This window comes from Sprattus sprattus, assembly GCF_963457725.1.
Source record: "Sprattus sprattus genome assembly, chromosome: 10".
NCBI classification, from domain to species: Eukaryota; Metazoa; Chordata; class Actinopteri; order Clupeiformes; family Clupeidae; genus Sprattus; species Sprattus sprattus.
The window spans coordinates 29,522,601-29,537,019 of NC_137908.1; the positions used below are offsets into that span (position 1 = coordinate 29,522,601).

General features: G+C 43.6%; 3 protein-coding genes across 3 annotated transcripts; 1 reads left to right on the top strand and 2 right to left on the bottom strand.

Annotated features, from left to right (window-relative positions):
• Positions 1-767: 767 nt before the first annotated feature.
• LOC308371379 (tubulin alpha-1C chain) lies at positions 768-4,137 on the bottom strand (the record flags this gene model as incomplete). Its single annotated transcript, XM_080846255.1, has 4 exons — positions 4,028-4,137; positions 2,102-2,324; positions 1,866-2,014; positions 768-1,742 (listed from the first exon to the last, which is right to left on the bottom strand). The coding sequence occupies exons 1-4, from the start codon at positions 4,028-4,030 to the stop codon at positions 768-770; spliced, it is 1,350 nt and encodes a 449-aa protein (XP_080702381.1). The 5' UTR covers positions 4,031-4,137.
• A 1,368-nt stretch (positions 4,138-5,505) lies between these two features.
• On the bottom strand, positions 5,506-8,132 carry LOC308371570 (tubulin alpha chain-like; the record flags this gene model as incomplete). Its single annotated transcript, XM_080846528.1, has 4 exons — positions 8,109-8,132; positions 7,317-7,539; positions 7,083-7,231; positions 5,506-6,486 (listed from the first exon to the last, which is right to left on the bottom strand). The coding sequence occupies exons 1-4, from the start codon at positions 8,109-8,111 to the stop codon at positions 5,506-5,508; spliced, it is 1,356 nt and encodes a 451-aa protein (XP_080702654.1). The 5' UTR covers positions 8,112-8,132.
• Positions 8,133-12,788: 4,656 nt separating this feature from the next.
• LOC308371380 (tubulin alpha chain) lies at positions 12,789-14,339 on the top strand (the record flags this gene model as incomplete). Its single annotated transcript, XM_080846256.1, has 3 exons — positions 12,789-13,011; positions 13,099-13,247; positions 13,359-14,339. The coding sequence occupies exons 1-3, from the start codon at positions 12,891-12,893 to the stop codon at positions 14,337-14,339; spliced, it is 1,251 nt and encodes a 416-aa protein (XP_080702382.1). The 5' UTR covers positions 12,789-12,890.
• Positions 14,340-14,419: the final 80 nt, after the last annotated feature.

Genomic DNA, 14,419 nt, shown 5'->3' on the forward strand with positions numbered 1-14,419 from the left:
AACTAGTTTAGCATACATCTTATTAGAGGTGGATAAGTGACTTTGTAGTTGTTAGGCAGCTCATATGCAATGTTTAACAGCTCCTTTTAGAATCATTCAATGGCTTCAGTGATGTCAGATTTGATATAGTATGTTGTCAGTAATGGGCAGGAGAAATAGCACATACAAATGTATTCGCAGGTAGTTGGCATAATGTTGGCAATATGATTGTGTGAAGAACCTTGTCAATGGAGGAACAGTGTATACTGACATGGCCACATGTGTTTTGTGTTCTTTTTTTTACCACTTCCTTCTTCCTCTGTAGCTCCGCCCAGCTTGTTACCCCTGATTGCCAGATGAGATGTACCTGGCCAGGTGGTTTAGCAGCAGATAAAGACTCCAGCTTCCTGCTGCATAGGAAGAGGCTTCTAGCTTGGGGACTGCCTCTGAGCCTGAGAGTTTGTTGTGTAGTTGTTGTGTTTTGATATTGTTTCTAGAGTTCCCATGGATTTTGTGGTTTAAAAAAAAAGGTGTTTTCAGTATTTCATTTGGGTTAGTGCTGGAATGGTTTTCGCCCCATAGGGCCGCCAAAGGTTGGGGCGTAAAAATACATATTAAACAAACCATTACAACAACCATAATGCAAAAAACTGAGTCAGTTTAACTGAAACTTGGAATTTATTAATCCAGTGAATAATTCAAACACAGGTAAGATCAGACTGATTAAGTAACAGAAAGAAGTGGTTGACAGGGACTTCACCACACAATGAAACCTGTATTCAGTACATTCAATATTCCTCTCCTTCATCCTCTCCCTCCATACTATCTGCCCCTACCTCCTCATAATCCTTCTCCAGGGCAGCCATGTCCTCTCTGGCCTCTGAGAACTCGCCTTCCTCCATACCCTCACCTACGTACCAGTGCACAAAGGCACGCTTGGCGTACATCAGGTCAAACTTGTGGTCAAGCCTGGCCCAAGCCTCTGCAATAGCAGTGGTGTTGCTCAACATGCAAACAGCCCTCTGCACCTTAGCCAGGTCACCACCAGGTACCACAGTAGGGGGCTGGTAGTTAATGCCCACCTTAAAACCAGTGGGGCACCAGTCCACAAACTGGATGGAGCGCTTGGTCTTAATGGTGGCAATGGCAGCATTGACATCTTTTGGTACAACATCACCACGGTAAAGCAGGCAGCAGGCCATGTACTTGCCGTGGCGGGGGTCACATTTGACCATCTGATTGGCAGGCTCAAAGCAAGCACTAGTGATTTCAGCTACGGTTAGCTGTTCATGGTAGGCCTTCTCAGCAGAGATCACTGGGGCATATGTAGCTAGGGGGAAGTGGATACGAGGGTAGGGCACTAAATTGGTCTGGAACTCAGTCAGATCAACATTCAGAGCACCATCAAAACGGAGGGAGGCGGTAATAGAGGACACAATTTGGCTAATCAACCTGTTAAGGTTGGTGTAACTAGGACGCTCTATGTCGAGGTTCCTACGGCAGATGTCATAGATGGCCTCATTGTCCACCATGAAGGCACAGTCAGAGTGCTCAAGGGTGGTGTGGGTGGTCAGGATGGCGTTGTAAGGCTCCACCACTGCAGTGGACACCTGGGGAGCTGGGTAGATGGAGAACTCCAGCTTGGACTTCTTGCCATAGTCGACAGAGAGACGCTCCATCAGCAGGGAGGTGAAACCAGAGCCGGTGCCACCTCCGAAGCTGTGGAACACCAGGAAACCCTGAAGTCCAGTGCACTGGTCAGCCTAGAGGGACAGAGTGATGAAACCAAAGAATAAAACACAGTTGGAAGAAATCGTACACATTTTTACAAGGTGTCAACTTAAATGTCTCTTTAAATGACCATATAACATGATTCAGATTCTTACCAGTTTACGGATCCTGTCCAGAACAATGTCAATGATTTCCTTGCCAATAGTGTAATGCCCACGGGCGTAGTTGTTGGCAGCATCCTCCTTTCCAGTGATCAGCTGCTCAGGGTGGAACAGCTGGCGGTAAGTACCAGAGCGCACCTCATCTAAACCAGGAGAGATATGTTAGTTTTCCATGTTCCATACACAGTCAAGCTAATTCAAACCCAAATCTCCACCAGTGCTCAGCTTACCAATGACTGTGGGCTCCAGATCTACAAACACAGCCCTGGGGACGTGCTTGCCAGCTCCGGTCTCACTAAAGAAGGTGTTGTAGGAGTCGTCTCCTCCTCCAATGGTCTTGTCGCTGGGCATCTGCCCGTTCGGCTGGATGCCATGCTCCAGACAGTACAGCTCCCAGCAGGCATTGCCGATCTGCACACCAGCCTGGCCAACATGTATGGAGATACACTCACGCTGGAGAGAGAAAGAAATTAAACTCAGTGCATGGCAGAAGACAGTACAGGGATGGTGGCTCTCATGTTAAGGGTGTTGCCTTAGTGATGACATCGTAGCCTGGGTGATTTCCTAATATTTATGTGGTGTAAACCTACGTAGTCAGAGTGCTGTGCTTTCTGAATGCTTTCCTAGTTTCAAGACTTAAATGTGTGTACATTTACCATGATCACTATCAACATGATGATGGCCTGCATGCAGAGCTTTTAACTAGTTTGGGAAAATATACTAATAAAAACACCAAACAAACAGTCAAAAGATTTAGATTCTGATTGATCCTAGAGATGATTAAGTAGTATGTCTGTCTGTGCACATTATTGGGTGTTATTGAGTGACTGTGTGTTAGAGTGTGTGATCTGGATGTTGAGAGTCTATCACATGACTCAGCAGTCTATCACATATCACATGACTGAGTTTTACATCTATGTGGCGAGAGAGACACAGCAGGCCTGTGTGGTGCTGCAGCAGAGAAAGAGAGAGAGGTCGCCCACAAGACTAGAGTGCTTATATTGCTCTCTGATCCAGCACATCACTCTGTCACTATGATTCAGCCTCAACAGACTGTCACATCCCCCAATTGCTAAATCCACCATTTGGATTCCTAGAAATGTAGGCTATGTGACACAATACCAGAAGATTTTATGGTTTAAAATGGTTTCATTTGATCAATCTACTTCTGGTAACACTGTGCTTGATTATTTATTTTTTCAGAACATCTGAAGTAAGCAGTCATGTCCATAAACTATATTGGTTTAGTGAGGACACATTTTAACATTTAACGCTGAATCATTGACGTTTACTTATGGAGATATGCTGAAACATGGATCGCTAAAAATGTTTAGAACATCAATGTGTCACAATAAAAGGGTGAAGGGTTTGTGTCAAGATGATGTCATGCGTTTGTTAAATCTCATTAGCCACGACCGGCTGCTCTTTCATGGGCACAGGCTATTTTACCAGGCCTCTTCACAATTGTGTTATTAACGGTGATTTATGTGCTAATCCCGCCTAAATAATGTAACTGAAAGTCAGCACGGTGAAGTCATTCTTTCAGATGAAGGTAACGGTCTGTGTTTCCCACAGTCGACAAGGCTAGGTTTGTCTGACCATGACAGTAAACGCCACTTAACATACTATAGCCTACACGTTAAACGGATAAGAGCATCTGGTTAAGAATGACAGTTAATCCACGTTATGTATGAAGAGGCTATACGGTGAGAGTTCACATAATCTGTCCAACAGTAAACTGGACACTGGATACCACCGATCCGCAATGCAACATTGAAACAAAGCCGAGCTAAAGCAGAAGAGGAGGCGTGAACAAGTAAATTGTTCCACCCAGACAAAGAAAATAATTAATCTGTTGCGCATTGGCAAAACGGTTTTGTTAATAAACTCGTAAATTGAATGTTTCAGTGTAATCTAAAAATACATTGAATCGATGTTTAAAATCATTCCGCGTAGGGAGTTAGTGAAATGATGTTCAAAAGACATTTTTGAAGGTGCCATCACATTTTAAAATGGCCTATCAACACGGCTATCAAGCTGCTAAAACAGCATTTACAGTGTCAACATTATATTAACACATAATTAAATCAACAGCAAAATGATACGAAAAAGAACAAATAATGGGAATCGTTCAGGTATTCCAGTCTTCCACTTACCATATTTAAGATGAAGGTAGGCTATACAAATTGTAGTGAAAATTAAATAACAAAAATCCGGTGCTTTACAATGAACCCTCACGTAGAGACCTTTAAGAGTCTATTGTGAGAAGTTTTTAAATGAAGAAGAGGTGAGGTGCTAAATTATATAGCCTACCGGCTATGACACGTTGAGGCGGGGTTTACAGTGAGAGATAGGCTACCGCCCCAAGCGGAAAAGGGAAGAATTGAGCCCTTTGTACTGGTCCGCTGAAAGATTGACATCTCATTGGCCCTGGATGTATTAGCATAAAGAGAAGAGACAAACGGCAGATGATCTGGTCTCATCCGGAAGAATTATTTGAATAACAATGTAAGGTAATAGGAAATCTGCATTATTTTTCACAGTAATACAATAGTGTGTTCTACTGTTGGACAATAGGGCCAAAATGCTCGGTTGAAGAAATTCTGTATATTTTAACTAAATGTAAAACACTGTACCTTCATATACTTACCCATTGTCAGAATTAGAACCAACCTGATCTTCAGAAGACCTCTTAGTCACCATCCTCAACCACAATATCGCAAACACACAAAATTTGTGAGGAAACATTGTCCATTGTGTATGCCTAACTCAGTGCAGTGGTTGTCCAATTATCTTGAAACACTATCATTCTGTAACAGACAGACACCTAACACAAAGGGAATAGACAGACAGGAAGAGAACGTGCCTAACACAAATGATCCTCAGTCTTTTCCATGCAGGTCTCCAGATCATGTTCCAAAAACAGATCATTTGTTTTTACACAGTGACAAGTATGTACAGTAAAGTATTAATTAAGCATGATAACCTATTGACTTTTATTGCTAAACTAAGCTCAATGAATGAAAAACTAAAATGCAACCTCAAAAGCAATACTGGTGTGTTAACCTTGGCAGAAGCAGCTCTTTCAAAAGAATGATAACACTCTCTGGTCACACTGGTCTGAGAGCATTATGTTGTAGGATGATGGCAGTAAAGAAAACCGAAATCGCCACAACCAGTGGAGGGAGCTAAAGTTTGGGATTTGAACCCTCACACAGAACAGATGCCAATCCTTCTACGGGTTTATCTAGTTTGCCTATGTAATGTAAAGGGTTATCACCCTATTATTACTATATTATCTTATCACACTATCTTATCTTCTTTATGAATGTTATTATACTTTTATAATCAATTATTATAAACATTTGAATAAATGACAATACTGCAGTGGTGCAAGTGCTGCAATAAGGACATCACAGCAATTATATTGGTTTGGTGAGGTTTTTATTGGGTTCTAGTACAAAATACTACAACCACAAAGACAGAGCAATGGCACAAACCTTGACTAAAACACTGATGAAGGGTAGGTGGACTAGAGGAAGCCTAACACCAGCTGGGTCATGCCTATCTTGTCAGCTTTCACTTGACACTTCACACATTAAGAAATAGGCAGCACCTGCCACTGATGGAGCATTTAATACTCCTCTCCCTCTTCTTCTCCCTCACCCTCAATGGAGTCAACACCGACCTCCTCATAATCCTTCTCCAGGGCGGCCATGTCCTCTCTGGCCTCTGAGAACTCGCCTTCCTCCATACCCTCACCTACGTACCAGTGCACAAAGGCACGCTTGGCGTACATCAGGTCAAACTTGTGGTCAAGCCTGGCCCAAGCCTCTGCAATAGCAGTGGTGTTGCTCAGCATGCAAACAGCCCTCTGCACCTTGGCCAGGTCACCACCAGGTACCGCAGTAGGGGGCTGGTAGTTAATGCCCACCTTAAAGCCAGTGGGGCACCAGTCTACAAACTGGATGGAGCGCTTGGTCTTAATGGTGGCAATGGCAGCATTGACATCTTTTGGTACAACATCACCACGGTAAAGCAGGCAGCAGGCCATGTACTTGCCGTGGCGGGGGTCACATTTGACCATCTGATTGGCAGGCTCAAAGCAAGCATTAGTGATCTCACTCACTGAGAGCTGCTCATGGTAAGCCTTCTCAGCAGAGATCACTGGGGCATATGTAGCTAGGGGGAAGTGGATACGAGGGTAGGGCACCAAGTTGGTCTGGAACTCAGTCAGATCGACATTTAGGGCACCATCAAAACGGAGGGAGGCAGTGATAGAAGACACAATCTGGCCAATCAACCTGTTAAGGTTGGTGTAACTAGGACGCTCTATGTCGAGGTTCCTACGGCAGATGTCATAGATGGCCTCATTGTCCACCATGAAGGCACAGTCAGAGTGCTCCAGGGTGGTGTGGGTGGTCAGGATGGCGTTGTAAGGCTCCACCACTGCAGTGGACACCTGGGGAGCTGGGTAGATGGAGAACTCCAGCTTGGACTTCTTGCCGAAGTCGACAGAGAGACGCTCCATCAGCAGGGAGGTGAAACCAGAGCCGGTGCCACCTCCGAAGCTGTGGAACACCAGGAAACCCTGAAGTCCAGTGCACTGGTCAGACTAGAGGGACAAAAGGACAGAACAAATAATAATAATGTTACTGCTAAATATGAAATACAGACATAGGCGGAGATCCCGTGGGGGGCCGGGTCGTGTCCCCCCCTCACATAAAGTCCCCCCCCCCCCCCCCCCCCAATAGTCATTGTAAATAAAATTCTACACGGACATGTCCTCTTTTCGATTTTGCCTGGCCAGACTTTTGTGTTCCTGTGTGTATTTTAGAAACGAGTTATTACGTCCCTGCATGGCAAAACTTCGTTGCACAGGGAGGGGGCGGGGTCATCTGCATGTAAAAAAAAGATGGCAAAACTCCGTCGCGGGGGGATGGGCGGGGTCATCCGCATGTGGAAAAGATGCAAAACTCCGTCGCAGGGGGGAGGGGCGGAGTCATCTGCCATTTTCCTGTGTCCCCACCCAAGAATTACTCTCTTAAATGTTACTGTGTATTGTCCCCCCCTACAACAAAATGGGATCTCCGCCCCTGAATACAGACAGCAATTTTTTATCACACACCATGGCAGAATATCATTGGCTGACATGCTAGTTTGCTAACTGGCATCTTTATAGGTCACTCTATGGCTTTTCAGTGTTCTTACCAGCTTACGGATCCTGTCCAGAACCAGGTCAATGATTTCCTTGCCAATAGTGTAATGCCCACGGGCGTAGTTGTTGGCAGCATCCTCCTTTCCAGTGATCAGCTGCTCAGGGTGGAACAGCTGGCGGTAAGTGCCAGTGCGCACCTCATCTAAACCAGGAGAGATATGTTAGTTTCCCATGTTCCACACAGTCAAGCTAATTCAAACCCAAATCTCCACCAGTGCTCAGCTTACCAATGACTGTGGGCTCCAGATCTACAAACACAGCCCTGGGGACGTGCTTGCCAGCTCCGGTCTCACTAAAGAAGGTGTTGAAGGAGTCGTCTCCTCCTCCAATGGTCTTGTCGCTGGGCATCTGCCCATCAGGCTGGATGCCATGCTCCAGACAGTACAGCTCCCAGCAGGCATTGCCGATCTGCACACCAGCCTGGCCAACGTGTATTGAGATGCACTCACGCTGGAGAGAGAAAATAATCAAACAAATTAAAATAAAAAATAAAAAAATTAGCAAAATCAGGAGGAAGATTATTCGTACAGTAAAGTGATACATTCTATTTAAACAAATGGTTTTCCAGATGAAATGTTATTAAAATATAATTCACTGTGTTTGAATTTTTTTTTTTAGGATAACATGTCCATGCATCAACACCCCCATTCCAAATTTCTCTTCAGGGTGTGACTGTTATCTATTCGTCTTAGAACAACGGATGGATTCGGCTGGCATATTCCACCCTAATATCCCGTTAAATAGTTTTTTTTAACCAAAAGCACGTCAATACTGGTGTTAATATGTATCTGCCAGCACAACAAAGACTCTTGGTACGTGCTTTTCTAAAGCTTCATTCGTCCCTGCCGACATGATGTGGCTTAAAGTACCATCGTCACCAAAAGCACAGGATGCCGAAATCGTCGTAAAATAACATAATCCGAATATTTTTAGAAATACGTCATAGAATTGTCTTTCAGTGATCGTCCCAAAAGAATAAAGAATAATAAATCGGCTAATATAGAAGGAAATTGTCTTACCATTTTGTTCTCTCTCGGAAGCGACGGCTGATGGAGGCGCTGAAGAGATGGATACTGAACTCTTCTAGATAGATGCGGGAGGGGTGGAGAGCTGGGAGGCGGTGCAACAGAGAACAGAGCAGACCATAGCAACGGACAGCACACAGTTATTGCAATTCACGTGTCACCAATCTTCACTGTTAATATTGTGTGCGCCTGTAGTGTTGCTCTAAAATGGTTTCTGCATATATATTTTTTCACTTAAACATTGGGCAAATTAAACTGTAAAGATAACCTTTTTTAATTTACAAAAATAATATTGCATGGTAGATTTAGACAACTACACAACTCTCAGGGTTTACATTTTTTGTATATGACCTAAATAGAAGAAGTGAAAAAGAGCCACACCCAGTCCTGAGCTTGAAATATCATTCTGAACTAATGGAAAACATATCTTAAATATATAAATAGTACTGAAAGCCCAGGCAGTCTAAGATTTAACAGTGGAGGGTTCAATTCTTTATTTTTCATGTGTAAACAGAGAACATTTACAATGTCCACCCAATGGCAAAGATACAAAAATAGAATTGTTTCCTTTATTTAACTGTGCTTAGAAATTACCATGCAAAACAAACATTTAGACAATAAAAATAAGGCTTTATAACAATAAAATATGTACAACATTTAGTTATTTTGCTGCATTGAAATTGACCTCCAATCTTTGTCTCTCCCCATCCTCCATTCCACAGCAAGCCTCCGCCCCACTTAGCTCAAGATTTTGCTGCAGTGACATCATCCCACTGCAGTGAGTCACATGACCTAAGTGTCAGCACTGTTTCTAAGTGCATGAATGCAGTACCTTCCTTCCTTCTGCTTTCCTCTGTCAAAATACTTAAGCCCAACTGTCCAATATTTTGAGGAACTGTCCCTCTTTCTGTATATACAGTATGTGTATGTAGCGGAGTTAATATATTTAGGACATCAACTGTTGAATAATTGGTGGGAATAATGAAACCCTAAATATCTTCCAGTTGGATCTAATGGTAGAGTCTGGGCATGGCTGAAAATGGCTGGGTCATAGCATCTGCCTCTGATCCCCTTATGTGCTACGCCCCTGTCTGCCTGACTGCGTATGCTGCTGGAACACATACACACACCACTTATGCATCAAAAGCAATTTGGTATCTTGCCAGAGTGAAGTGTTTGTAAAGCCACAAAAGATTATCTTTCAACATGGTGCATTTTCATGTGGCATAATATTCTGCTTAAATATGTCCGGTTTACAGGTAACAACTACACATCCATAAACTGGATTACAAAAATAAAACACAAATATCTTCAAAGTAACATACTGCAATGACTTGCAAAATGTAGCCTACCACACATAATGTGATACCTGTCTTGCCCATGCCGTTCCCCCATCTTATGATGAAAAATGTGAAAGCATGCTAATGCTGAATTATTTATGTACCTTATCGCAGAAAAGTCAAATGAATTGAACACAATTTACAGTCCGTGGGTTACCTGTCAGCTCTACAGTGCTAAAATTGTATAATTCTACATAGATCTGATAGATAAATACATAGGCCATAAGAGTAACACCGTAGCTCTGTCAGTGATTCCTGCACTGTGTGCCCATCGTTTTAAGAAATCACCTTAAAACAGAAAACATGACAGTGCAGTGTTTAATATGAACGTTGAATTTATGGTGGATAATATAGGCAGCAACTGGGGATGGAGAACAGAAAACACACTTTAAACAGAAAACATGACATTGTGATGAAGACCTGTGACCAAGAGAAAACAATACATTGTCAGGACTAGTTTCACTGGACTGGCCATGCAGATGTATGCACTTTGGGTTCCATCTGGGGTTGTGTGTGAGGTTGCATTCATTTTGAACAATAGGTCCAGTCAGCATCTATGAGGCACTCCCACCTCCCCGTCGCGTCTTCAGCATACCATTGTAGGCCATTCTGCTTGTACAACCTCACTCCCCCAGAAGCACAACTGTCCATAATTTTCTAAATGGATTAGCTATCAAAATGTCCATACAAAATTATCCATATTTTTGTTTAAACATGGTTTGAATATTGGCTATTGAATCGTGGAAGCAAGGAGTGGTCAAGTGGAAGGTGGGGGCAAGATACAATCACTATTGCTTTGCAGCTAAGTTGCTGATGAGTTATTTAGTCTTACACTTCCTGGAGTGAAAGCATGCGTTTGGGGAAAAGAGAGGCAGGGTCTATGTTCGTTTGCCAATATAACACAGACTATGTGCTCCTGCCATTTTCCTGATTTGGTGTCAGCAAGTGAGACGTTCATCAAGCTAAGCTTGCTACGTATCCACCCACTTCCGTTTTCTGTCATTTATTCATGTTGGCTTGGGCGGTGCAACCCTCAAAGCAACGGTATAAATACAAGTGCGCCACAGTGTTGAAGGTTAGTTACTACATCGACTCTTAACTGTCGAATAAGGTAACCTGAATTCTATCTGGAAAAAGACGGTTTCAGTTTTCTGAACTATTTTATTTAAATACTCCACTTTCTACTAGACAACATGGTAAGTGTCCTTGATATAGCCTTGACTTTAGCCTACATTAATCACATTTAAGTTATGGCTCTTAGTATAAAGGAATTTGAATGAAATCTGCTGTCCTACTATACTTCAGCGTTTAATGAAATTCCAATTATTTCTGATATACTGTTAGTAAAGCCTTTCCCTATAGATGGTCTATTTATTGTAGAACATGCGATGTAACCAAAACGTACTACTGCGCATATTAAATGAATATGGGTAGCATGCATAAAATACTATAGCCAAAAGGTGCAAGTGCAGATTACACAACAAATCTGCACAGATTTCTCGTTGGTTCTGCAACATGGGTCGGATTGCTGTATCGTGCCCTAGAGCTAGTAGCCTATAACTAAAACTGCTCTTATAAAACCAGGGTCATGATATACACCTTGCAGTGACGCTCTTAAATGATGGATTTGTAAAGGTGGAGAGGCATCGTTGAGTAGGCTACTAGCTTAATTGCAATTACACGACATAGCCTCTGAATGGGAATATCCTTATTCTTTTGCTGAAATTAACTCAATTACGCATATTCGTTATTACAAGGCCTATTCATGATTGTCGAAATTTTAGAATGATAATTTCGAATCATTCTGAAAGCCTGAAGATTTTAGGGAGATACACATATTTCACCTTATGCCATTGAGATGTGCTGGCGTCAAACCGATTATAGTAGGAACCATATGTTGGACAATGAAATGCCCTGTTCTCCTAACTGAAGGGCTAAAACGATTGTGGTAACCAAGGTTACTTCAATTCACATGGAGATGACTGGTCATCCTGATGACTCCTTCAGCCACCTGTGGCCCGCGAGTCTTAGATGTGACATTGATATCGCTTTATGACTACGCTGTGTCATTTTAACTTAATCCTATTAAGAGCCACTTTGTACCACACTTGATTACTGAATTGTGATTAGCCTGTTCTTTGTCGCCATTGAGGCAAAGCCTTCTTATCGAGGAGCAAATGCTCTTACAATGTGACCTATTTTTGAAAGTCGCAGAAGCCCGTACGTTTTAAACAGTGAAGGTTTTTTTTTAAAAAAAAAACGTAATGTAGGCCTGTTCCAATAAATTCAGTATTTTGCGCATCTAGGCGCTGGCGGGCAACAGCGTGTTCCGATGGGGGATGGGTGTAGCCTGTCTTGGCCAACTAATCTTGCAGCTTTTGTCTACTGCACCCCTGCAGATGGCCTTAAATATAAGCAATAGGCCTATTACATTTCTATTAGAGAGTAAATGTATCATTTTGTGCAGTAGTCTACTTTAACACAGTTGTGTCGGCCACTTGAGGCATTTTTTTTGTGTGGCATTTTTGACATTTGGACAGCCAATCCCTCTCAGGATGTATGGACAACAAAGATAATGACATTTGAATTTAAGTTTTAATTCTTATAAAAACTGTGAAGGTTCGGCTTGAGATTTTTTTAAAGCATGATGGTGTTTGCGTGATAGGCAATTCGAATAGCTTTCTATTTGAACACCAATGAATTAAATGCTTTTTTCCAATTTGTTCTTGGTGAAACGCCACCTTCAGAAAACCTCAAAATGTTTCCTGAAGGAGCTGTTGCCTAGAAACAGACATAGCTTTACTGGCATTAATGTGCAAATCCCTTAGTGACAGCAGGGTGGAGCTCACAGATGGGGGAGGGAGAACGAAAAGGAGGGGGAGCTGGTGGCATGATTTGCCTTGGCTCAGGCTAGCGCTAGTCTCCCTCGAATTGCTCTGCCCAAACTGCAGTGTGTTAACGTTTTCTGCAAGTTCAGTCATTTGATTTAAAAATAAATAGTCGTCTCAATTATGAGCTTTCTGCAATTGCAGATGCAGGCTATGAACCAAGGGTACAGAAACGGTGTACGAAACAAACACACGGTCGAATACAATACAAATCTGTTCTTAACACTGCAACATAGATTTAGCTATATATTAGTCACTTGTGTGGTTCTCAGTTTTGCTTGATTATTTTTTTTGTCAGTGTGGCCGAGTTTTGTGTTGTGTGGCATTCAGGGATACATTCTATGAGAAGCGGTTGAGGATATTGAATAGCTTCAAATTGTTGGACATGCACCACTAAACATCAATGAAGGTCTAATAAACATCCCCTTTGTCTTCTCTGTCCACAGCGTGAGTGTATCTCCATCCATGTAGGACAGGCTGGCGTGCAGATCGGCAATGCCTGCTGGGAGCTGTACTGTCTGGAGCATGGCATCCAGCCCGACGGGCAGATGCCCAGCGACAAGACCATTGGAGGAGGAGACGACTCCTACAACACCTTCTTTAGTGAGACCGGAGCTGGCAAGCACGTCCCCAGGGCTGTGTTTGTAGATCTGGAGCCCACAGTCATTGGTAAGCTGAGCACTGGGGTAGATTTGGGTTTGAATTAGCTTGACTGTGTATGGAACATGGGAAACTAACATATCTCTCCTGGTTTAGATGAGGTGCGCACTGGCACTTACCGCCAGCTGTTCCACCCTGAGCAGCTGATCACTGGAAAGGAGGATGCTGCCAACAACTACGCCCGTGGGCATTACACTATTGGCAAGGAAATCATTGACCTGGTTCTGGACAGGGTCCGCAAGCTGGTAAGAAACTAAACTGCACTAAGGAGACATTTAAGTTGACACCTTGTAAAAATGTGTACGATTTCTTCCAACTGTGTTTTATTCTTTGGTTTCATCACTCTGTCCCTCTAGGCTGACCAGTGCACTGGACTTCAGGGTTTCCTGGTGTTCCACAGCTTCGGAGGTGGCACCGGCTCTGGTTTCACCTCCCTGCTGATGGAGCGTCTCTCTGTCGACTATGGCAAGAAGTCCAAGCTGGAGTTCTCCATCTACCCAGCTCCCCAGGTGTCCACTGCAGTGGTGGAGCCTTACAACTCCATCCTGACCACCCACACCACCCTGGAGCACTCTGACTGTGCCTTCATGGTGGACAATGAGGCCATCTATGACATCTGCCGTAGGAACCTCGACATAGAGCGTCCTAGTTACACCAACCTTAACAGGTTGATTAGCCAAATTGTGTCCTCTATTACCGCCTCCCTCCGTTTTGATGGTGCCCTGAATGTCGATCTGACTGAGTTCCAGACCAACTTGGTGCCCTACCCTCGTATCCACTTCCCCCTAGCTACATATGCCCCAGTGATCTCTGCTGAGAAGGCTTACCATGAGCAGCTCTCAGTGAGTGAGATCACTAATGCTTGCTTTGAGCCTGCCAATCAGATGGTCAAATGTGACCCCCGTCACGGCAAGTACATGGCCTGCTGCCTGCTTTACCGTGGTGATGTTGTACCAAAAGATGTCAATGCTGCCATTGCCACCATCAAGACCAAGCGCTCCATCCAGTTTGTGGACTGGTGCCCCACTGGCTTTAAGGTGGGCATTAACTACCAGCCCCCTACTGTGGTACCTGGTGGTGACCTGGCCAAGGTGCAGAGAGCTGTTTGCATGTTGAGCAACACCACTGCTATTGCAGAGGCTTGGGCCAGGCTTGACCACAAGTTTGACCTGATGTACGCCAAGCGTGCCTTTGTGCACTGGTACGTAGGTGAGGGTATGGAGGAAGGCGAGTTCTCAGAGGCCAGAGAAGACATGGCTGCCCTGGAGAAGGATTATGAGGAGGTCGGTGTTGACTCCATTGAGGGCGAGGGAGAGGAAGAGGGAGAAGAGTATTAAAATGAATTAAGTCAATCATTAGAAAACATATCACTTGTCAAAAATTACACGACAGTACTTCCTTTTTTTCTAATCTAAGG